Source organism: Jaculus jaculus, chromosome 5, assembly GCF_020740685.1.
Source record: "Jaculus jaculus isolate mJacJac1 chromosome 5, mJacJac1.mat.Y.cur, whole genome shotgun sequence".
Lineage (NCBI taxonomy): Eukaryota > Metazoa > Chordata > Mammalia > Rodentia > Dipodidae > Jaculus > Jaculus jaculus.
In genome coordinates, this window is record NC_059106.1 from 53,037,520 (window position 1) to 53,062,805 (window position 25,286).

Sequence of the window (25,286 nt, forward strand, 5' to 3'; positions counted from 1 at the left end):
TTTGTTCTGAGGGGAAAGAGGAGCTGCCAACTGATGAGTGGATCAAGAAGGCAGAGGGATTTTTCCCATGAACAGAATCCCTCAGGGGTCTACTTGGTGGCAGGGTTAGCCCTGGTATATGTAGTATTAAGCCCCCAGGAAAAGACTGCTCCTTCCTCCAGGAAGCCCACCTGTGTTCTCATTGATTTCTCTGGGCACTCTCGGACGTGTATTAACTTTGCAGGATTACCACAACAAAGCACCACGGCCTGCCACAGTATCCCTCTGTCCTCACGGAGATTAGGACATCAACAGGAGACAGGATGGCATTACATGCCTGAAAACCCCGCACCACACTGTCTGATTCCCTCTCTCTGAAACTAAGAAAGTACAAAACTCATCTATGTTGGGCCTGATGGCATAGTGCTGCCATCCCAGCTACTCAGGAGGCTGAGGAGGGATGACCTCAAGTTCAAGACCTGCCTGAGCAACAGAGGCAATTCAAGGTCAGACAGTGTGCAGGATTCTATCTTCCCTCCCTTAACTAGTGCTTCTGAGGTTCATTGACACGTTTAGGTGCCAGTGGTGCATGCAGTGTGTTTTGTGAGTGGTACCTTGTTACACGCACGTCCCACACTATTCCTCCTTTCTTCAGCCGATGGGCATTTATTTAGATTGCTTATAGTCTGGGGCTATGCTGGGTAAGGCTGCTGCACACGCCTGTGACTAAGTCCTCAGCGGGCACACACGCTTTCTTCTGTCCAAGGTGAATGCCGGGGAGTAGAGTGATTTGGGCATGCAGTAAGCATATGCTTAGCTCTATAAGAAACTGGCACACCATCTTCCAGTGTGCTTAGCTGCTTGTGGAAGAGGATGTAAGTTCCAGTTGCTTCGTGTCCTCACCAAAATTTAGCATCCTTCTGAAGTCTTAGATGTGCCAATAGTGTGTGGTAGAGTCTGCTGGCTTTATTTCTCTCTTCTTCCCTTCCCTTCCTTTCTTTCCCTTCTCCTTCCCTCCACTGCCCTCCGTTCCCTTCCCCCTTTTTCTTTTACCTCCCTCCCCCATTTCTTCCCCCCTTTCCTCTCCTCCCATTCCCTTCCCTTCTGTGCTTTCTCCCCCTCCTCTTCCCAACCTTGGATCAAAATTACTTGGGGCAGGCTGGAGAGATAGCTTAGTGGTTAAAGGTACTTGTTTGCAAAGCCTGATGGCCTGGGTTCAATTCCCCAGAACCCACGTAAAGCCAGATGCACAAAGTGGTCCATATGTCTGGAGTTCATTTGCAGTAGCAGGAGGCCGTGATGTACCCATTCTTTCTCTCTGTGTCTGCTTCCTTCTCTCTCAGATCAATAAATAAACAAAATATTTTAAGGAAAATATTTTTGGAAAAAACCTGCAAGTTCACTAAATGTACAGATTTTCTTTTCTCTTCATTGGTCTCTAAAAAATTATTTCCATAGCATTTACATTGTACTTATGTATTATAAGTCACCCGAAGTCAATCACTTAATTTGCTTATTTTGTTTTAAGTCATGGTCTCTCTATAGCCCTGGCTGGCCTAGGACTTGATAGGTAACCCAAGCTCACCTCAAACTTGCCCTGATCCTCCTGCCTCTGCCTCCCGAATGTCAGGATTACAAGCTTGTGTCACCACCACACCTGGCTTCTAGGAGTGACTGAAAGGGTATGAGAGGACAGGTGTGGTTGACATGTAAACACTGCGCCATTTTTTTGGTTTGTTTTATAAATAAAATTGACTTGTGTACCCTCAAGTTTTGGTTATGTGCTGTGGGTCCTGACCCAATCCCATGGGGATAATGAGGGATGGTTATATTCAAAATGTACAGTGATGAGTGACATGCGTGTGACCCAGTGACATGGTCATCGCACTCAAGATGGGGAGGGAGCATACCCATCCATCACCCCCAGATGTCACCCTCACAGGGCCCCAGGAAACCACCTTGCTTCTTGCTTTCTGCTACTCCAGATCAAGTCTCGACTTCTAGACTTTCATGCAGAAAGAGTCACCCAGCATTTGCATGTTTTGTCTAGTTTCACCCTGAATAGTCATTTTGAGACTCTTCTCTGTTGCTGCCTGGGTGTCTTTATTGATGAATGACACTCTGTGGTATTGGTGTACACACTTTGTTTATCTATTTGCTAGTAATAGACTTTGGCTGCTCAGATAAATGTTGCCATTTCATTTCTCTTGAGAAAATGCCCAGTGGAATGGCTAAATTGTATCTCAGGAATATTTGATCATTTCAAGAAAATGCCTAACAAGCTGGAGAGATGGCTTAGCGGTTAAGGAACTTGTCTATGAAGCCTAAGGACTCAGGTTCAATTCCCCAGTACCCATGTAAGCCAGGTGCACAAGGTAGTGCATGCATCTAGAGTTTGTTAGTGGCTGGAGGCACTGGCCCACCCATTCTCTCTATCTGCCTCTTTCTCTCATAAGTAGATAAATAAATAAATAAATAAATAAATAAATAAATAAATAAATAAATAAATAAATAAAATATTTGAAAAAGAAAATGCTTAACAAGTGAAGAGACAGAATATAAAGGGTAAAAAGGTCTAAGTGAATGCAGTGGAAAGGGAGGGAGGAGTGGGGGATGTATACACAAAACTAAACACAGTAGGAATGGGTACCATAGAAACCCACTTTGTTAGCTAATTTAAAGATATGTTTTCTTTTTACATAAAAAGACAGGCTGGGGTGAAGATGGCATCCACCTAACCTCACCTCACCTCATGGGGAAGAAAAAATAGATGCAGAACCTGAGGACAGAATCAGCCCATCACACCCCACCAGGGCACCAGCTGAAGCCATAGAGTTATTGGTATAATGAGCAAGAGATGCTTTCTCAGTGAACCTGGTATCAGCACAAGGGTGAAGGAGACAGACACAGAGAACACTCAACTCCTGCCAAATCAGATATTCAGAGACACAGAGACTCCCAAGACCTCCTGTCACTCATATAGACCTAAAATGAACCCAACATGGCTCAGGAAAATTCACAGAAGATGGGGAGGAAAGATTGTTAGAGCCATAAATTGGGTCATTATGCACAGAGACATTGTCTCCCTCCCATAACTAATGGCAACACCCACAATCTGCAGGGGGGACTGACCGGGAGAAGGCTAATTATGGTACCATCATGGCTGTATACACACTATATACATAACTAGTAAAAAGAAAAAACAGATGGGCTGGGGAAATGGCTTAGTGGTTAAGGCATTTGCCTATGAAGCCTAAGGACCTGGTTCGATCCCCCAGGACCCACATAAGCCAGATGCACAAGGGGGGGGCGCTTGCGTCTGGAGTTCATCTGCAGTGGCTGGAGGCCCTGGCGTGCTCATTCTCTTTCTCTCTATCTGCCTCTTCCCCTCTCTTTCTCAAATAAATAAATAAAATATGAAAAGAGGAGGAGGAGGAAGAGGAGAGAGGGAGGGAGGGAGGAATAGAGAAGTAGTATGGACAGATGTCCCCTGCTGGCCTGGAGAGTGCTTTAACTCTGATGGGTCGTTGCGGGCGAACCCCAGTGCCAGGGACAGACCAGCCCCACTCTCCACCAGCAACGAGCTGCTGGTCAGAGAAGACCATGAGGGTTCCAAACAGTACAGGCTATTGCCAAGGCGCTTGGCTGCTCACCAGAATGAGATGGTAAGACCCTACTGCACCAGAGAAAAGGAGAAAGAAGGATGGCCGGGAATTACTCTGCTTAACACCTTTTTATGTGCTAACTTATCAATTTGTATACTTTCTTTGGTGAAGTGTCTATTCAAATACTTTGTTCATTTTTTAAAATTGGGTTTCTTTTCTCTCTCTCTCTCTGTCTCTCTCTTTCTTTTCCTCTCTCCTAGAGATTGAGCCCAAACTCTCAAGTATGTTAAGCAAGGTCTTCTATCATCTTGATAGGATCTTTTGCTGTTGTTGTTGTTTGTTTTGAGGTAGGGTCTTGCTCTAGCCTAGACTGACCTGAAATTCACTATGTAGTCTCAGGGTGACCTCAAACTTATGGCAATCCTTCTGCCTCAGCCTCCTGAGTGCTGGGATTAATTTCATGTGCCACCATACCTGGCTTTGATAGGCTCTTTGAAAGAACAAGAAGTTAAATGTTCCCAAAGTCCAGTTTATTGATTTTTTTTCTCTTTCTGTATTATATTTTTCATGTTATATTAATACACCTGCCTACTACCAAGTCACAAAGATTTTCCACTATTTTGCATGGGCACACACATACCACGGCAGATGTGTGGAGGTCAGAGGGCAACCTCAGGTGCCCATCCTCACTGTTCACCTCATTTGAGGCAGGGTCTCTTGCTGTTCATTGCTCTGCTCCCAGACTAGCTGGTCCACAAGCTCTCAGGGCTCTCCCGTCTCTACCTCCCATCTAACCATAGGTGTGCTGGGATTACAGAGCCCTCCACGGCTTCCAGAAAGACCTTCATGCACTGAGCCATACTCACCCTTGTGCTTTAAATGTTTATTTGTTTACTTATAAGTAGAGAGAGATAGAAAGACAGAAAGGGAGACAGAGAGAGAGAGAGAGAGAGAGAGAGAATGGGTGCACCAGGGCCTCTAGCCACTGCAAATGAACTCTAGATGCATCTGGCTTTACTTGTGTACTGAGGTATTGAACTCCAGTCATTGCAGGCAAGCGCCTTAACTACTAAGCCATCTCTCTAGCCCTTGTTCGGTTTTCGGGGGTGACAGAGTCTCATGTAGTCCAGTCTGGCCTTGAACTCCTGTTCTTCTGCCTGTACCTCCCAAGTGCTGGGATTGTAGACACGCACCACCAGGCCTGGATCTTCTTTTGGAAAATTCTTAAGCTTCCATCTATATTCATAGCCATTTAAAAAACATTGATTGCTTCAAATTATATAAATTGAATGCAGCAGAAAATGTCCCATCAGAGCCACTTCCAATGTACAGCTGAGTGGCCGTGAGTGCTCTCACGCTGTTGTGTAACCTCACGGAACTCATCTTGCACAACTGAAACTCTGTGCTCCTTATTGAGAGGGGAGTTCCCATTCCCTCCCAGCCCCAGGAAACCTCAGTCTCTGCTCTGTTTCTATAAATTTTGTATAAATGGAATCATATGGAAGCTGCCTCTTTATGACCAATAATAATAGTTCACTTAGGGCTTATGTTGTAAGATAAGTTAGAATTTCCTTCCTTAATGTCAAATAATATGACCCCTTTTCAGAAACAATTTTATTCAGTTAATGCACATATGTATTTCACATGTATCCCAGGCTGGCTTGAACTCACTGTGCATCATAACGACCTTGAACTTCTGATCCTCCTGCCCCCATTTCTTGGGACAAGGTCTCATGCAGTCTAGGCTGGCCTTGAACTCTTGATTCTCCTGCCTCTACCTCCCACGTGCTGGGATAATGGGCTTACACTACTATGCCTGGTTTATGGCATGAAGGAAATTGAACCCAGGACTTTGGACATGCTAGGTAAGCACTGAACCGACTGAGCTATATCCCCAGCACTTGTACTTCAATTTTATTTTTTGTATTTTATTTAATTTGGTTTTTTGAGGTAGAGTCTCGCTCTGACTTGGAATTCACTATTTAGTCCCAGGCTGGCCTTGAACTTAGTGATTCTACAGTTTCAGCCTCCGGAGTACTGGGACTAAAGGCATGTGCCAGGACGTCCAGCCTGGTTTTCTGTTTTCTTTCTTTCCTTTTTTTTTTTTTTTGAGATACGGTCTTATGTAGCCCAGACTGATCTTAAACTCACTATGAAGCTTAGGCTGGCCTTGTACTGGGGAAATCCAAGTGCTGGGGTTACAAGCATGCCTTTCTATACCTGCTTCAATTTTTTTAATATTCACAGTTACGCAACTTTTACCATGATCTAAGTTTAGACACTTCCTATGACAATTGCTCCCTAATATACCGCATGCTCCCTGCCCTCAGCCCTAGGTAACCACTAATCTATCTGTCTCTATAGATTTGCCCATTTCAGAGTTTTATGTGAATGAAATCATGTAATATATGGTCTTCAGGGACTAGCCTCTTTGATCTGACATGTGTTTCATCCATGTTATAGCATGGGACAACACTATATTCTTTTTAATGGTTGGATACTATCTCATTGTACAGACAGCCCACATTTTATATATCCGTTCATTCACTGAAGGACATTGCCCCGCACACACGCTATTCTTTGGTCATGATGCATAGGGTGGCTGTGAACATCTGCGTGAAATTTCATGTGTGCTACACACGCTTTTTTTTTATTCATCTTGGGTGTAGACCCAGGAACGGCAGCCGCTGTTCATGAACAATCTTTGAGGAGCCGTCCAGCTACTTTCTGGAGCAGCTGTGTATTTTGCACTCCCATCAACTGTGAGAGGCTTCTAGAGGGTTCCAATGTCAACATTCTCACCAACACGAGTGATCACCTGTCTTTCCACTATAGTCATCATTGTGGGTGGGAAGTGCTTTCTTGTGGTTTGTATTTGCTTTTCTCTATGACTAAGGATGTTAGACATCGTTCCAGGTGGTGATTGGTCATGAAGTTATCTTATTTGGAGACATGTCTGTTCACATCCTTCATCACCCAGAAATCGGGTTATCACATTGTGATTGACTTACAAGGGCTCTTAGATATCGGGGTTACACATTCCCAAGGAGGCACGTGGCTGCCTTCCACTCTATGGTTTATCCTTTCCTTTCCTGGTGCATCGGTTGCAGCTTGAAGGTTTTTAATTTTGATGAAGTTCTAATTATCTTTTTCATATAATATCTAGAAAACCATTGCCTCACCCAACACCAATACCATACTGATTATATAGTAAGTTTATCATTCATAAGTCAGGTATATAAGTCCTCCAAGTTTACTTTCCCTTTTGTAGTTGACTAGGCTATGGAGAACCTTTTGATTTCCACATGGACTTTGAGCTCAGCTTATCAATCTCTGTAAGGGAAGTTACTAAGATTTTGATTGAAAGTTCACTGACTCCTTAGAGCCAAAGGACTTATCAATGACACTGGGCCTTCTGGTTCATGAACATGAAGTAACCCTCCCTGTATTGTGGGCTCTCTTGATTTCTCTGAGCATTGTTGCAGAGTTTGTAGTGTGCAAGTATTCCATACTTTTGTCAGTTATATTCTTATTATCCATTTCATATTTCATATGGATATTATTATAACTGTGCTTTTAGATTTTGTTTTTTGATTTTTTGAGGTAGGGTCTCACTCTAGCTCAGGCTGACCTGGAATTCACTATGTAATCTCAGGGTGGCCTCCAACTCATAGTGATCCTCCTACCTCTGCCTCCAGAGTGCTGGGACTAAGGGCGTGCGCCACCACACCAGGCTTGTTTTTAGATTTTTAATGTCTAACCATTGCTAGTATATAGAAGTACAATTGTTAGTACTTTGTATTTTCATCTTATGTCTGTCCTACAACCTGGATAAACTCAGTTATTAGTTCAAGTAGTGTCAATTCTAGAGGATTTGTTTTCTGTTTTCTTTCTTTTTTATGAGGAGTGTGTATGTGGGATGCTTTGACAGGGTATGGTGTGTGCACTGTGCACAAATGCACACACCTATGCATGTGCATGTGGAGACCAGAGGAAACACCAGGAGTCCCTCACTGATGACTCATCCATATGTTTCCTTTAGACCAGGTCTCTCCCTCACCTGGGAGCTGCTGTCGGGCAGACCGCGCACGGGCATGCCCAGCTTCTTACATGGGTTCTGGGGGGATTGAACCCTCGTAGTCTCAGGTCTGAGAGGCTCTGGTGCTTCAGCAACAAACCCCCTTAAATGCTGAACCATCTCCTCAGCTCATTATCTTTTTTATTGTTTTTAAAATATTTTATTTATTTGAGAGAGAAAGGGAGAGAAAAGGATGTGTGGGTGGGGGTAGGAATGGGCGTGCCAGGGCCTCCAGGCACTGCAAACAAACTCTAGATTCATGTGCCACCTTGTGCGTCTGGCTCACGTGGGTACTAGAGAATCAAACTTGGGTCCTTAGGCTTCACGAGCAAGTGCCTTAACTGCTAAGCCATCTCTCCAGCCATTATTTTTCATTTTTTCAAATTTTTATTAACATTTTCCATGATTATAAAAAATATCCCATGGTAATTCCCTCTCTCCCCCCTGCCTTTCCCCTTTGACATTCCATTCTCCATCATATTACCTCCCCATTACAATCATTGTACTTACATATATACAATATCAATCTATTAAGTTCACTCCTCCCTTCCTTTCTCTTCCCTTTATATCTCCTTTTTAACTTACTGGCCTCTGCTACTAAGTAATTTCCTTCTTACGCAGAAGCCCAATCATCTGTAACTAGGATCCACATATGAGAGAGAACATTTTTTTTAATATTTTTTGTTCATTTTTTATTTATTTATTTGAGAGCGACAGACACAGAGAGAAAGACAGATAGAGGGAGAGAGAGAGAATGGGCGCGCCAGGGCTTCCAGCCTCTGCAAACGAACTCCAGACGCGTGCGCCCCCTTGTGCATCTGGCTAACATGGGACCTGGGGAACCGAGCCTTGAACCGGGGTCCTTAGGCTTCACAGGCAAGCGCTTAACCGCTAAGCCATCTCTCCAGCCCGAGAGAGAACATTTTATATGAGTGTGCATGGACATACTCACATGTATGTGTAGTGTGCATATGTGAGGAATGCCATCCGCCTCCTGTGAGATAGGCAGGGTCTCTTGTAGACCTGGAGCTCAACCATTAGGCTACATTGGCTGGCCAGTGAGCCTCAGGGATTTTGCTTTGTCTGTCCCCCCAGCATCTTGTTTGTTTGAGGTAGGGTCTCACAAGCCCTGGTGGGCCTGGAAGTCACTAGCCCAAAAAGCTGTCAGTGAACTCAGCTCTCCTGAGTGCTGAATTGCAGAGTATCTGGGTTTTTTTTTTTTTTTTTAAAGCTAAACAGTGATTTTATTGCTTGAGGACAGAAATAAGTGTGTGAAACCAGGGCAGAGGCAATAAATGAATCATCTCCCCAATGATGGGCCTCACCTGAAACCACAATACTGGGTCACAGGGTGGATTCAGCTCTATCACAGCCACGCAGAGCTTGGCACATTTTTCCAGAGGCCTGGAACCCCTTGCATTCAGGGATCCTTTTTATTATTATTATTATTATTACTTTGGTTTTCTGAAATAGGGTCTTGCTCTAGGCCAGGCTGACTTGGAATTCAGTACGTAATCTCAGGCTAGCCTTGAACTCACAGTGATCTTCCTGCCTCAGCCTCCAGAGTGCTGGGATTAAATGTGTGCGCCACCACGCCTGTCTATGTTGGCTTTTAAGACTGGGTCTACTTTGTAGGTGAGGCTGACCTTGAATTTATGATCCTCCTGCCTTTGCCTTCTGGGTTCTGGGATAGCCTGCATGGCTTCTGTGCCTGGCTGGACTCAGGAATTCTTTTCAAAACATATTTGATTTATTTATAAGTGTGTCTGTGTGTGTGTGTAGGGGGGGTGTTTTCCAGGGCCTCTTGCTGCTGCAAATGGACACCAGATGCATGAGCCATTTTATATCTGTCCCATTTTGGGTCTGTCTTTATGTGGGTACTGGGGAACTGTACCCAAGCCAGTAGGCTTTGCAAGCAAGCTCCTTTAACTGCTGAGCCATTTCCTCAGCCCCCTGGACTTAGGGATTCTCAGCCTTTGGTTGCACACCACAAAACATACTTGCGCAACCCCACGTGAGTCTTTTGAAATCACACTGACTGGTAAGGAAGTCAGGCCCTTCCTAGCCAGTTTGTAAACCTGTTCCTTCTGTCATCAGCTGTCAGTTTCACTCAGGTGGGGACACTGTAATGACAGGGCAGTGGCATGAGACTGGGACCCCCAGTCACAGTGGTCAGGCATGAGCTATTAAGTTTATACTATTGACTATCTAAATTTACATATGGACTGTTATGTTTATATTAAGAGAAATGGTCTTCTTTCTTTCCTTCTTAATGCCATTTATTTCTATGTGTGTCTTATTTATTGCCTTACCTTATTGCCCTAAAACCATCAGCACATGGTTGAATAGGTGTGGTGGGGGATGAAGCTAGCTGTATGCTTATAGCTGATGTCCACTTTCAAGTTGTACATATTCCCTTCCATCTCAATTTGATGACTTTTTGTTTGATTTTGCTTTTTATGCAAATGGCTACATTTACTTATTTGTTTAAGAGAGAGTGTGTGAAAGAAAAAGGTACATATAGAGAGATAGAATGGGTATGCCACGGCCTCTAGCCTCTGCAAAAATGAACTCCAGATGTATGCATGACTTTGTGCCTCTGGCTTATGTGGGTACTAGGGAATCGAACCTGGGTCCTTAGGTTTTGAAGGCAAGTACCTTAATCATTAGCCCAGCTATCCAGACCCTGATTTTGCTTTTTTTTTTTTTTTTTAAAGCAGGTCTCACTCTAACCCTGGCAGACCTGAAATTTACTCTATTGACTAGGTTGGCCCCAAACTCATGGCAATCCTCCTGCTGTAGCCTCATGAGTGCTGGGATTAAAGGTGTGCACTAGTATGCCTGGCAACAGATTTTTGTTTTTCTTTAACCAGGAATAATTTTTGGATTTCATCCAATGTTACTTGTTGGCTATTTTGTTTTGCTGTATCTGTTGAGATGATCCTAAGAATTTTCTTCTTTAAATTTTTAATGTAAAAGTCAACTTTCATCACTGAGATAAGCTCAATTTATCCCAGTATAGCACATTTTCCAAGATTACACTTTCAGGGTCAGTTCTTTCATTTGTAGTATATTTCCCTGCTTATATTATTCAATTATGTCTGTCAATATTGCTAAGATATTTTTGTTTTGTTTTTCAAGGTAGGGTCTCACTCTAGTCTAGGCTAACCTGCATTTCACTATGTGGTCTCAGGCTGGCCTTGAACTCATGGTGATCCTCCTACCTCCACCTCCCAAGTGCTGGGATTAAAGGTGTGCATCACCACACCTGGCGAATTTTTTATATCTATACTTATGAGAGATATTAGGCTGTATTTCCCTTTCTTGGAGCATCTGTATTTATTTGTTTTTGTATTTATTTATTTATTTATTTATTTATTTTATTTATGAAAGAGAGAGTACGAGAGAGAAATAGGGAGAGCAATACAGAGAATTGGTATGCTAGTACCTCTAGCTACCGCAATCAAACTCTAGACACACGTGCCATCTTGTGTGCATGTGTCACCTTGTATATCTGGCTTACGTGGGCTCTGAGGAGCTGATCCTGGGTCCTTAGGCTTACAGGCAAGCTTTTTAACCGCTAAGCCACCTCTCTGGCCCCTATTTACTTATTCAAACAGGGCTTCATGTAGCTGGCTACACTCACTGTGTAGCCAAGAAGGGCCTTGAACTCTGACTCTCCTGCCTCTACCTCCCAAGTGCTGGGATTGCAGTTAAGTGCCCCCAAGCCTGGTTTAATATCTTTAGTATCAGAAGAGTTGTGGCTCAGAAGAGTGAATACAGCATTTCACTGGAGGACTTTGTGTTAATTGATGTTCTTAGCTGAATGGTGTCACCTCTATATTATTCATGTGCTGAAGCCCTAATACCCAGGGCCTTGAAACATGTATTTGAAAATAGGGCCTTTATAGAGATGATTGGGTTAAAATGAGAGTGGGGCTTTAAAAAAAACAAAAAAGAAGTTGGGGCTGGAGGGATGGCTTAGCGGTTAAGGCATTTGCCAGCAAAGCCAAAAGACCTCTGTTCGATTCCCCAGGACCCACATAAGCCAGATGCACAAGGGGGCGCATACGTCTGGAGTTCATTTGCAGTGGCTGGAGGTCCTGGTACACCCATTCCCTCTCTTCCTCTCTCTGCCTCTTTTTTCCCCTCTCTCTTTTTCAAATAAATAAATAAAAATAAAGTTTAGTTTTGTTTTGTCTTCAAAAAAAGAAGCCTTAAAAGCACCCCAGTCTGTGATCTGTGACATTCGGCTCTGGGAACAGCTCCAGTTTGTATCTTGGTGTACCATTGCAGAAGCAGAAGTTCTGGGTCGACCCGTTTCTTATAGACTCCACTGCTGAGCACCCGACGCTCGTAGGGGAGCTTGGGAGTGGAAGAGCTCGTTCTTCCCCCAACACTCAGCCTCTGAAGACCTGCCTGCCCTGCGCCTGCAGTGGGATTGCAAGGGAGAAAGTGACCGGCTGCCACACACAGCGTCTCTGGGGCCCCTGCCCTTGGCTTTCTCAGCCACCAATCCAGGCACTCTGCGTCTCTGTGTCTTCCTTTGCAGCTCACTCAGGAGTGGACGCAGACATCTGGGAGGAAACTGAAGCCTGGCTCTATGCAGACAAGTGGCAGCAGAGACCTGTCACTGCTAGTCTGAAACTGCCTAGAAAGCCCTTGTCCTCAGGGAGCTCCTGCATTCTTCCAGGGAACTAAGAGAAAACAAGGGCCCTGGTCTCCAGGATCGCCAGACCTGTCTTACTGAAAGGTCCAGATCCACAAACCAAAACACACACCGATATCTGCAAAGGAATGCAGAAGCCAATGCAAAGACATACCTTTCAGGGTGCAGTGAGTGGCGGTGTGTGCGGAGGCAGGAGGAGAACTTCCTGGGGAGGGGAGGGACCTCCCTCCAATGACAGGAAGCTGGTGGGGGGCGGGGGGGGGGGAGCTGAGTGAGGAAGAGTGAATGACACCTGAGATGGGCCCATTGGCTTGGGACAGCCAGAAGAGGAAGTTAGCAAAGCTTGGTATAAGAAGAAAAGCCTCAGAGATTCCTTTCTGCCTTTTGTCAACAGCTTTAGAGACACTGGGAGAGAAGGTAGATGGACAGGTGAGAGTATCAAGTTTCTGGAGTACTCCCCTCCCCACCCCCTTCCAACCCACCTTAGGGCCAGAGAATCAAGACCTGTTGCCACTGGCTCTATAAAATGGAACCCTGCATATACCCCACAGTGCCCCACGGGCACAGGCACATGATACTAGTTAGTACCATCCGTAGTCCTTGTGGCCTTGGTCCACTGACTCCATAGCGGAGGGCCCAGAGAACAGGGCAGGAAGCCCACCTGCCCACAAAAGAGGTGCTGTGGATTGGAGCCTGTTTCATCTATCCAGGCGGCTCCCAGAACTCCTGGCACACCCTTCCCTCCCATCTCACTGAAGAGCAACAACGACCACACAGATCAGTCACACATCCATTGGCATGAATGCCCAGGTTCACCAGACCATCCACCAGAGACAGTGATGCCATCCAGAGTACCTTTGGTGATTTTCAGCCACGGTTTTGGTTGTGACAGCTCAGAGGTGAGGTAGAAAGAGCTGCTGCAGGCCATGGGTACTGTTCAAACACCTGTGGCGTACAGGCTAGCCTCCCAGGAGGCTGGGCTCTACCTACCAGGTCAGGTGTGACAAGCAAGGCACAGAGGCCCCAGGATAGACCTTCCAGGGGGGGAGAGCAGGGAGTGGGAGGAGTTCTGCCAGATGCGGGTACACAGAGGTGCCAATCTCATCCAAGCCTTCAACTTGCTTCCTGACGAATAGCAGCATCTTTGCAGGGGGACGCAAGTTCTCTCAGATGGACAAGTTATAGACAGAGGCATGCCACATGATGCCCTCCTTCCCCCCCACTAAACCTTTTCTTTTTTTTTATTTTTAAATTTTTTTTGGTTTATTTTTATTTACTTATTTGAGAGCGACAGACAGAGAAAGAGGCAGAGAGAGAGAGAGAGAGAGAGAGAGAGAGAGAGAGAATGGGCACGCCAGGGCTTCCAGCCGCTGCAGACGAATTCCAGATGCGTGCGCCCCCTTGTGCATCTGGCTAACGTGGGACCTGGGGAATGGAGCCTCAAACCGGGGTCCTTAGGCTTTACAGGCAAGCGCTTAACCGCTAAGCCATCTCTCCAGCCCCAAAATCTTTTCTTGACCAAGCAGGACTTGGGCTCCTTGGTACTCTCTTGTCAGCAAGGCTTTGGGCCTCGGCGTCCCTGTGTGTTTCCGCATTGTCCGGTGTAAGTTACTGCCCTGCTAAGTCAGTCCAGCTGCAATCTTCCGCTTCCCTGCCTCACACCCTCCATATCTGATCAGCTTCTTGGTCTCCACTTTCCCCAGGCAATGTCTGACCATCCCACTTTGCAGGGGGGAGGGTAAAACAAAAGTCTGTCTGGTCAGGTTAACCAGAACCCTCTTCACCTGAGGAAACTTCCTGGTAATTTTCCATCCACAGATCGATTCCCATCCTCCTTTTCAGCTAGGAAGCCCCATCTTGCTGTTTGGAATGACTCCAGGGTCCCTTCTCACTGCAAGGCCCTGTTCTAGTGGCCCCTCCGCTTTTCCTGATGCCCACTTGAATAAAATGCCTTTTAACTTGATTTGACAAGTATCACTGGGTTTTTTTTTCCCCATTAGCATCTTCCAGAAGAGAATGGACCTAGACTGGGCTTTGGTCTAATGTCCTTTCCGGTTCACAGGGAGGAGCCAATTGCTAGTCAGGTGCATAAACCCCAGGAGGTGCCTGGGCAGAGCATATAGGGGGTGGGGATTTGACCAGCCAGATGTGGGCTGGGCTGGAGCAGTGGGAGGAAACAGGTGGAGCCACCTTTTGCTAGGGCATCTTTCACCTGCCTCTTGCCCAGGGGCACTGCCCTGGCACTGCCAGTGTGCACAGAAGCGTGAAGCTGGGGCCTGCTCCCCAGAGACTTCCAAGTATATCCAGGACCTTCCAAGCCCTATGTTGCTGGTCCCCTCAAATCCAGGACATGGCAGGTGGGGCTCAGGCCAACCCCAAAGAGTTCAAGAAGAAGGTGCTGGTTGAACGTGCTTCTGGGTGGAGAGGTCCAAACCTCAAGGCCTCTCCTCCTGTGAGCACCTCCAGGTACGTGCTTCTTGTCCAAAGATGGGACTTTCCATAGAGGGACAGGGGAGAGGGGGAGGGGCTGGCTCCTAGAATCCACTTCTTCTGGAAGGAGGGCTCTGGGTGTCTTCATGCTGGTCTGAGGTGTGTCTCTGCAGTTCAGTGTTAGAAGGGCTCTTGGGATCACTTAGTGAACCTCACTTCAGGCCCAGAGAGGCCGAGGGATCTGGCTATGGTCACTGAGCATTTGCAAGCAGAGTTGTAACTAGAATCCAGGGACTCGTGTCCCTTGACTTTGGGTTCAGGATCTAGCTGCCAGTCCTGACCTCAATCCTAGGACTACCTGGAGCAGGGATTGGCTCTGGTTTGGGGAGGTGCCTTCTTGTCTTGGAACACTGTTTCTGGTGCCTCTTTGCTCTGCCACCCTGGGGTGTGTTCCTCCAGAAGGGCCGGGTGACAGCAACTAGGGCATCAAGGGAAAGCATGGGTGGTGTCTGTGACGAGGCTCAGCTGCAGGCAGTTGGAGAGAGGAAGAACTCTAGCTGCGCTTTCCTCTTTCTCAGGCCGAGTCTGGGAATGAAGAAATTCTTCGCCATTGCAGTCCTGGCCGGCAGCGGTAAGTGTGGCTCCTGGGAGATTCCTCCTCTCTCCCCTCCAGCCTTGCCCTGGAAACTTGGGCACCTGCATTGTTGTCCCACTGGCCAGTTTGTTTCTCTCTGGGCTTCCACTTCCCCTTCAGGTCTCACCCTGTCTTCCAGAGCTGTTTACTGTCTGGCCACTTGTAAACACGCTAGGGGCCTTTGGCATTTATGAGCTGTGATGGGGCAGGACACAGAGCTGAGCAAGCCTTGTAAAGTGGTGCGTTTGCCGTCACTGGGAAACGAAGTGTGTGTGCTGGTGAGTGTACCTGCTGGCTGGAGTTGACGACTTTGTGTACAGCGAGGTTTGTGTCTGTGCACGTGGGTGGGTGCACAGGAGCATGAGAGATCTCTGTGCCCCACACATTAATGAAATGTAGTTCAAGGTTGGCACCTGAGTGTACACCTATGTGTGTGTGTGTGTGTGTGTGTGTGTGTGTGTGTGTGTGTGTAGGGCGATTGTCTTGTCTGTCCTTAAGCTTCTTTCCAAGGGCTGGGATTGTGGGTGGGGCAGTCACCCTGCAAGCATGGCCAGGTGGGGCTCCTGATGCAAGCCTGACCCTGCCTCGCATCCCTGTACGTCTGTGGCAGGTGCCTAGGTACATGGGATGGCCACCAGGCCTCATGACAGGTTCACACAGCTATTCATCACCATCTGAACACAGGTTAGAGGAGAAACAAAGACAAGGTTCAATATGGCAAGCCATGACAAAGGGTGGGCTGCATTCGGGCCTATGAGTTAGAAAACTGCCCATTAGACCCATCCCAAACCACTGTCCTGCTGGAGATTAGACCTCTCTTTCCTCCACCTGGAGGGTGCCTGTGGAGAGGTCTTCAGTTTTGGCTGGATCCTCTCTTGGGTGCATGTGTGTGAGTGTGTTTGTGGAACACGAGCATAAGTGTGTGTGTGCAGGGATATGCAGTGATTGTAATAGGATGTGTGGGTGAGTGTGCCTGCATGTGAGATGTGGAAGTTGTAGGTGTGAAGTGTCTGTGTCTATGAGTCAGCATCAGTGCATGGGTGTGAGGAGGAATGTGTTTATGTGGAATGATGTGAAGGAATAAATGAGTTCACATGTGAAGTGGTGTAAGGGGATGAATGAGTGTGTTTACGTGTGAAGTCTGTGAGGGAATGAGTGTGTTTACGTGTGAAGTCTGTAAGGGAATGAGTGTGTTTACGTGTGAAGCGCTGTGAGGGAATGAGTGTGTTTACGTGTGAAGTCTGTAAGGGAATGAGTGTGTTTACGTGTGAAGCGCTGTGAGGGAATGAGTGTGTTTACGTGTGAAGTCTGTGAGGGAATGGGTGTTTACGTGCGAAGCGCCGTGAGGAGGATCATGTTTACACGTAAAGTGGTGTGAGGGAATGGACATGTTTTACCCTGTGCACGGTATGCATGATTCTTACTCTTTGTCTTTTAAAAACTACGCGCATGTATTCACACATGTGTGGAGGCCAGAGGACAACACGGGTGTCGTGCTCAGGACCACTGACCCCTCTTCTGAGACAGGGCCCTTGCTCATGAGGTTGGCTGGGCTGGCTGGCCAGCAGGTTCCAGCGACCCTCCTGTCCCCACATCCCCAGCACTGAGGTTGCAGGCGTGTGCCACCGTGCTTGGCATTTGTACGCGAGTTCTGGGGGTTGAACTCAGGTCCTCGTGTTTGCCAGGCAAGCACTTTACTGGCTGTGCCGTCCCTTCAGGCTTCTTGCTCCATGGAAGCTGATGGGGTGGGGAGCGCCTGGACTTTGGAGCTTCCCCCATCCAGAGTAACACCCCACAGCTGATGAGGGGTAGGGTGGGAGTTAGAGGCTTCTAGGTGCTTCCTCAAGGTACCGCCTGGGCCAGGTACTGTACGCATAACTGTGGGTGTGCTTCAATGTGGGGCCCCCTGAGAAGGGGCCATCATGATCCTGCATTCAGACTGGCTCCCATCTGCCTGACTCCACGGTCTGAGCTCCTCCTCCTAAGGCACATGGAGGTTGTGAGGTCCCCATCACCAGAGAAGGTGGACAACCACTTCTCAAGGAGCAAGAGTGGCCCTTGGGTTCCAGCCACATTTGGCTTCATCTCTGTCTGGAAACATTTCCTTGTCCATGCAGTGGGGCAGAGAGGGTGATGTGGAGGGAGTGGGAGGTGGGCATTGAGTGGGCACCTAATTCTGGGCACAGCTAGAAGAGGCCAGAGTAAAGGTGAAGGTGGTGGGCAGGGTCACTGGGTGCTGTAGTTACCACCCCAGCTCAGGGACAGACTTCTCTGTACCGCTGGGCAAGCTTTTTCATTTCTCATTCATACAATGGGATCGAGCGGCTCTCCTGCTGTTGGGCGGGTGGCTCTACCAGGTTAGGGCGGCAGGCACCAGGCTCAGGACAGTGACTCAGTGCTGTGCCCTGGAGGACCTGCGGAGACAGTATCAGTGGTTCAGAGAGTCCCACACCCCGTGGTGACCCCAGGACAGAGAAACAGTAGACAGGGGAGGGGAGAACATATCCTTGGATTGGGGCCTGGCAGGTGCCAGAAAGCTGATTTTTCTGGCGCAGGAAATATTCTTGCAGTATTGTTTCTTCTGAGGGCACAGTGCCTTGAGGTGCTCTGACTCCAGGGTGGTGGTGGGGACCCTGGGATCCCCTAAAAGGGCAGAGATACCAAACAGAAGTCAGGAAGGGAGTGGAGGGACCTATAAGCAAATTCCTGTCATTCACAGCAGCTAGTGGTATTCGTAAAGCCTCTTCCAGTGTCCGGGACACTTGTGCTGCCTGCTTTGGGGAGCGTGTTCAGGTAGTCCGTGGCTTATGACCCTGTGGATGGAACTCCAGCCCCTGGGATTGAACCCAAGGCCCATGTTGCTAAGCTGTTTGATAGCATAGGTATACACAGTGGTTGTGTGTGTGTTGTTGGGGATTGAACCCGGCCCTCACACATTAGACAAAGGCTCTGTCTACCCCAGTCTCTTTTTACTTTTTGGGGGGTGGGTGTGTGAGGTAGGGTCTCACCTTAAGAGCCCAAACTGACTTGAACTCACCCTGTAGTGCCAGGCTAGCCTCGAACTCACAGCGACCCTCCTACATCTGCTTCCTGAGTTCTGGGATGAAAGCTTGTGTCACCACACTGGGCTTTTTCCTTCTTTTCACTCTTTTGAGACAGGGTACTAAGTTGCTGAGGTTGGTCTTGAACTCACTGTGTAGTACAGACAGGTTTTTAACTTCCTGTTTTTTAATGTAAGTTTTTCAATTTTAATTTGTTTATGTGTGTGTGTGTGTCCATCTGTCTGTCTGGGTGTGAGGATGTATCTTATCACTGCAAAAGAACATCAGACACTTGTGCAACTTATTTATTTATATTATTACATTATATTATAATATCATACTATAATATCATATCATATTATATTATATATATATTTTTTTATTTTTTGCTTTTGGCTTTACATCATGGCTTGGGAATTGAACCCTGGGCCTGTGGTCTTTACAAGCAAGTGTCACTAACCACTGAGCAATCTCCCCAGCCCAGGTTTTGAACTTGTGGTCTTACTGCTTCTGAATAGCTGGGTTTACAGATGTGTGCCATCAGGCCTATCTAATTTATCTAATTTACACATATTAAATATATATATATTTATACATATAAATATATATATATATTTACACATATATAATTTATATATACTTATATATTTATATATAGTATATATTATATATATAATTTATATAGTATATAAATAATATTCTTATAAATAATTTACTATTTATTTATTTGAGAGAGAATAGGCACACCAGGCCCTCTAGCCACTGTAAATGAACTCCAGATGTATGTGCCATCTTGTCCATCTGGCTTTATGTGGGTACTGGCGAATCAAACCTGGGTTATTTGGCTTTGCTGGCAAGAGCCTTAACCACTAAGCTACCTCTCCAGCCCTAAAAAATATGTATGTATGTATATATAATTTTTTTTTTTTTTTTGGTTTTTCGAGGTAGGGTCTTACGTCTAGCCCAGGCAGACCTGGAATTCACTATGGAGTCTCAGGGTGGCCTCGAATTCATGGCAATCCTACCTCTGCCTCCCAGTGCTGGGATTGAAGGCATGTGCCACCATGCCCGGCTCTAAAATATATTTTAAACATGTGCTATTTCCCAATTATGACGGGTTTATCTGGATTCAGCCTCATTAGCAGTCCAGCATCTGAGGCAGAGGGTGAGGTGGAGACACCCACCTCGACCCCAGGCAAGTTACTCAGGGTTCCTGCCTCAGTGGCCTTATCTGTAAAATGAGATAACAACGGGTAGGGTGGCAGTGAACACCCAGTGAGTTAACAAGACCCATATTCAGTCTTCAGAGCTGAGGGACCCGATGTGGGGGCGGGGGGCGGTGGAAGGGGTAACACCAGTCTGGGGAGCTTGTGCATTTCTTCTCTCCTCCCATTCGGCCGCAGCCCTTCCCTGCCTCCCTCCTGCTCTCCCCGCCTCTCTCCCCTGGCCGGCTCTCTCTGAGTTCCCTTCAGGGCTCACCCTCCCAGTTTCCTTGCAGTTGTGTCTACCGCCCAGGGCAGCCTGTTGAACCTGAAATCCATGGTGGAGGCTGTCACAGGCAGAAGCGCCATCGTGTCCTTCGTGGGCTACGGCTGCTACTGCGGGCTGGGCGGGCGTGGCCAGCCCATGGATGAGGTGGACTGGTAGGTACCTGACGTCTGGGCTCTTACGGGGACAGATGGGGGCAGTTGATGGAGGAGGAAGGCACAGGGCTTGTTAGATGAGTTAGTAGCTGGGAACCGGTCTTTAATGTCTTGGGCACATCTTGTTACCTCTATCTTCAGGGTTTGGGGCTTAGAGTATTTTAACCCTTCTCTCTCTAGGAAAGAACCTTTGATAGTCCTCAACCACGTGGCAGCAAGAATGCCAAGCGTGGTGACCCTGGCCCCGTGAGACTGTGCTTCCTCCTTCAGACCAGTAGCTCTCAGAAGACATAGCTTCCACTCTCGCTTCCTTAGCAGTAACCAGCACCAAGTCCATCAAAAGTCCTCCATAGGGGTTGGGGACAGTCACTCTGCATTTTCTTCCTGTCCCACCTCCTCCTAGTGCCCTTTGGATGTCCAAACCCTGTCCCCTCCCTGGCTCTCAGGCCAAGCCCAGGTAGGCCCTCTCCATACAGCCAGAGCTCCTCCACACTGGCTTAAAGGCAGACACATCCTCCTTCCCTGATCACACTGCCAAACCACCTGACCCCTCCTGCAGCTCCATCCCAGGCTCCAAGGTGGGACGCTGAGAACCCTGAAGATAGCACATGATGTCAGGTCAACAAGAACCCAGGGCACCAGCTATAGCTCCGCCTGGCTGTGTGACCTCAGGCCAGTAATTGCACCTCTCTGGACCTCAGTCTGCAGTCTGGTCCGTCCGTGAGGGACAGGAAGAGATGCGCCAAGGTCTCTGATGAGGGGAGATGGGCCAGCTGACCGCACCTGCCTGCTCACCTCTGCCCACTTTTAGGTGCTGTCACGCCCATGACTGCTGCTACCAGAAGCTCTTTGACCAGGGTTGTCGCCCCTATGTGGACTACTATGACTACACCATCGAGAATGACACTGTGATCGTCTGCAGTGAGTCCTCCCTCTGACCCCCTGGTCAGGAGTGGGCCCGTGGAAGCGGGGGGGAGCAAACATTGCAGACACACGAGCAGAAAAATTACCTGTTAGACTTACATTGACATTAGCATACATGAAAATTATTATTATCATAAATGCCAATTGTTATCAGCATAAATGCAAGTCATTAGCATAAATATAAAGTAGTATTAGCATAAAACTAAGAACTAAGATTAGCATTAATTTGGTATAAATTAGTTTAAATGCCACTTTTTCTTCACTCAGCCCTTACCAATCACTTCCTCCCAGGGGGAGGAATGTCCCCTCACTGCTCCTGAAGGGAGGAGGTCGAGGAGAGTCGAAAGTGACTAGTAGAGGGGTAAGGTAAACCCACCCCTCTTTCAGGGCCTCGTTTTCCCCAACTGTGCTATGGCCATACTGGACTTCAGAGTTTCTCCAGTTTTATCACTCACAGTGTTTGTTGTTACAGACAACGGGGCTGTGGCCCAGAGCAGCTGACACCCAGAATCTTTTGTGGCACTGGGGCTGCTAGCTCGGGGGTCACATTCCAAAGACCATGGGGCTGTCAGACTCTATCCCCTGTTAATTCCCCCCCCCCCCCGTCCTGGTGTGGCCAACATCCCATCACCCACAGCCTTGTGCCATGTTTTCATGATAGGTGAGCTCAACAAGACAGACTGTGACAAGCAGACCTGTGAGTGTGACAAGAATGTGTCGCTGTGTATCAAGGACCACCCGTACAGGGATCGGTACCGCGGTTACCTCAACATCTACTGCCAAGGCCCCACACCTAACTGCAGCATCTACGACCCGCTCCCAGAGGAGGTCAACTGCAGAAATGGCTTCCCCATGGCCCCCATGCCGCCCTAGCCCCCTCTGAGGCCCGAGAGAGGAAAGGGTGGACGATCTAGCTGGGGTCTAGATGGATGGAGCAGCCGTGGCTGGAAACAGACAGGAGCTCAGGGCCCTGATGCCTCCTCCCAGTCCTGCAGTGAGCCTGGCCCCACAGGTCTCCAGAAGGCCAGGGCCCGCCTGGGGCCACTGGCTCTTCAGCCCAGCACTCTATGAAAGGCCGTACTTGCTGCCTGGTCTGGCCTTGGCGGAAAGCCTGTGGCTTGCTCCAGTATCTCTTCAGTGTGTTGGACGTCATCTGAGGGAGGAGGGTGGGCTTTCTACCGCTGGCCCCAGCTTAACGGCCGGAGCCTTTGAGACTCCCAGCCCACGTTCCCGGGCAGGCACTGTGCTGGTGCATGACCCCTGGCTTCTGGGGAGGTCCCTAGAGCCTGCAGGGTGGCTCAGGAAGAATCATCTCTGTTTGTTTGTTTTTTGGATGGGGAGAGGGAGATCTCCTAGTGTAAGGTGGCCTCACTTTCCCTCAACAAGGTGGCCCAGAGTGCCTCTGGGCAGGCTCCAGGGCACAGAGAACCCCCAAGCACAGTGACACTCCCCACCATGGGGCTGGGATGGGGGACACACGTACAGAGCTCTTCCTGACCCTGACTCATGCTCATTAGAAGTGAGCCCCTCCTGCCCTGACCCCACCCAAACTCAGAATGGCAAACCAGTGTCCCCCAGGGCCGTGCAGGGGTGCGCAGAGCAGGGAAAGGCTGAGGTGCAGCTGGGTCCCAGGATGCCTACACTGGGGAAGTGGCTGAGGTTGGGATCCAGGTCAATGAAGAGGAGCACAAAAGTGAAAGGGCAAAGGTCAAGGAAGGAGGGTGGGAGGGACATTTCCGGAAGCTGGGAGAGAGAGAGCGAGCGAAGAATGTCAGTACTTGGGGGAAGTGTGGATCTGAGGACTCAGGCAGGAAGGAGTTCAGCCAGCAGGCATGCTTCTCCACTGGCCCCAGCTCTGTGTTTCTCCAGGTGGCCCCCCTCTGTCCCTTGCTCCCTTTACCTTCCACCTCGGGGTCGGCCAGCTGCTTCTGCATGACCAGTCCCCCATCGTATGTGTGACTTCTGCCTTCATCCCATATTGACTCCAAAGACCCGCAGATGCCAACCCCCAGTGTGCACATTGAGATCCGCCACTAGGAAACACAGCCTGCTCTATCAGTGGCCACATGGGACATTGTCACCGGGGAGAGACAGCCGAGCAGGGTGGAGGTAGAGGCAGGGAGATGTCTGTGAATAGATGATGGGAAGCCTCACCCTGCAGCATTGGCTGGAGGCCCTAGCGCACCCATGCTCTCTCTCTCTCTCTATCTTCCTGCTTGCAAATAAATAAATAAAATATAAAAATATTTTTTAAAAAGTGAAAGTGGGTATTGCAGTCAGGTTCACATTGCTGGAAGAAATTGCCTGACTAAGAGCAGCTTTTGAGGAAAAAAGGGTTTATTTTGGCTTACAGACCAGAGGGGAAGCTCCATGATGTAGGGGAAAATGAAAGCATGAGCAGATGGTGGACATCACCCCCTGGCCAACATAAGGTAGATAATAGCAACAGAAGACTGTGCCAAACCTGGCAAGGGGAAACTGGCTATAACATCCATAAGCCCGCCCCCAACAATACACTCCCTCCAGGAGGCATTAGTTCCCAAATCTCTATTAGCTGGGGCCTAGCATTCAGAACACCTAAGTTTATGGGGGACACCTGAGTCAAACCACCATTGGGGTGCATAGGAAGCTGCAGGGCAGCCTCTAGTCCCAGCCCCCCCCTTCCTCATCCAGGCTCCTCTCCATGTGTACATCCTGGTCCTCAGGTGCGGAGTGGCCACGGTTCTTGCTGCTGCTTCCGGAGCTGTGGGGTTTCCTGGGAACAGGAGCTGGGGCATTTCCGAGGAGGGCGGGGCTAAGGACATGGCTCTCCCCCAGTCTTCAGTGGAGCAGTCTGTCTTTCCGCATTGCAGATCCCAGCTTCTGTTTTTGTCTTACTTGTGCATGAGTGTGGTATGCACATGTATTTGAGTGTTCGTGTGTGTGTGTGTGTGTGTGTAGAGGCACATGCACATTTGCATGCCTGTGTGTTTGTATGCGTGCATGTGTGTGGAGGCCAGAGGACCATATCGGCTGCCTTCCTCAATTACTATCCATCTTCCTGTTTTGTTTTTTTTTCCCCCGGGCAGGGTCTTGCTCTAGCCCAGGCTGACTTGGAATTCACTATGCAATCTTAGGGTGCCCTTGAACTCACAGTGATCCCCCTACTTCTGCCTCCTAAGTGCTGGGATTAAAGGCGTGCATGCCTGGCTTCCATCTTTGTTTTTAATGATTTATTTTTTAATTAATTAATTAATTTGAGAGAGAGGCAGATAAGAGAGGGAATGGGCATGCCAGGGCCTCCAGCCATTGCAAACAAACTCAAGATGCACGCGCCACCTTGTGCATCTGGCTTACTTGGGAGCTGGGGAATCGCATCTGGATCCTTGGGCTTCGCAGGCAAGAGCCCTAACTTCTAAGCCATCTCTCCAGTCCCCACCTTAGTTTTTGTGACCAGGGTGAACCTGAGCTCACCAATTCAGTCTGACTAGCTAACTAGTAAGTCCCAGGGATCTTCTTGTTTATGTCTCCCACACCCCAGTGCTGGGGTTACAGGCATAGGCCACCACATGTGGCTTTTACATGGGGTCTGAGGATCCGAACGCAGGTGCTCATGTTGCACAGCAAGCACTTTACCCACAGATCCATCTCCTCAGCCCCCAGATCCAGCTTCCTATGAGACACTGGAGGAAGACATAGTCTCCATCCCATGTCACTGGGATGGATGCTGTGCCTGTAGCCCAGGCCTGGGAGGGGAGGCTGGCCCACGTGTCCATGACCTTCTGACCATGGTGCCAAGTGGCATGGGCAGCACAGATGAGGATGAACCAAGTGTCTGGCAGTCCCAGAGGTGCCCCAGAGGACATCAGAGTGGAGCTGGGGTGAGCGGATTGACTGGCAGTTCTCTGCTTCCACGGCAAGTTCCCTTGAGTCTCCTGATCACTCTTTTGAAGCCAGAAATCATGAGGTCAACTGCTCTGAGGCCAGAAGGAGTGGCTCTTGCTCCCTGCTGACCCAGGTCCACTTTCTCTCCCTCTGGAGACTCTGCCCCTCCCCCTCCCCTGTCCCCTACTCCTAGCTTTGGAGCCCTCTTTGTGAAGAACCAACCCTTTTCTAGGAGTTGAGCAACACCTAGTGGCCATTCCGGGTTACATCTGGTGCTACTATAATTCCTGGCCCCTCTGCTTGGAACCTTGGTGGAGTCCTGCCAATAGACAAGCCATGCTCCAGGCAGGCAATGTCCTGCAGAGAGAGGGACAGGACACTGGATTTGCTTCCACCATACTATCATGCCCACTGACACA

General features: G+C 48.4%; 2 protein-coding genes across 2 annotated transcripts in view; one reads left to right on the plus strand and one right to left on the minus strand.

Annotated features, from left to right (window-relative positions):
- Window positions 1-12,510, minus strand: part of Pla2g2d (phospholipase A2 group IID) — a 35,081-nt gene extending 22,571 nt beyond the window's left edge. Inside the window, exon 1 of the mRNA XM_045150384.1 lies at window positions 12,486-12,510. The gene's annotated coding sequence lies outside the window, so the exon portion shown is untranslated. The remainder of the gene's footprint in view (window positions 1-12,485) is intronic.
- A 2,171-nt stretch (window positions 12,511-14,681) lies between these two features.
- Pla2g2f (phospholipase A2 group IIF) lies at window positions 14,682-21,876 on the plus strand. Its single transcript, XM_004657343.2, has 5 exons — window positions 14,682-14,797; window positions 15,340-15,392; window positions 19,935-20,079; window positions 20,891-21,000; window positions 21,665-21,876. Exons 1-5 carry the CDS (start codon window positions 14,682-14,684, stop codon window positions 21,874-21,876), a joined length of 636 nt encoding a protein of 211 aa, XP_004657400.2.
- Window positions 21,877-25,286: the final 3,410 nt, after the last annotated feature.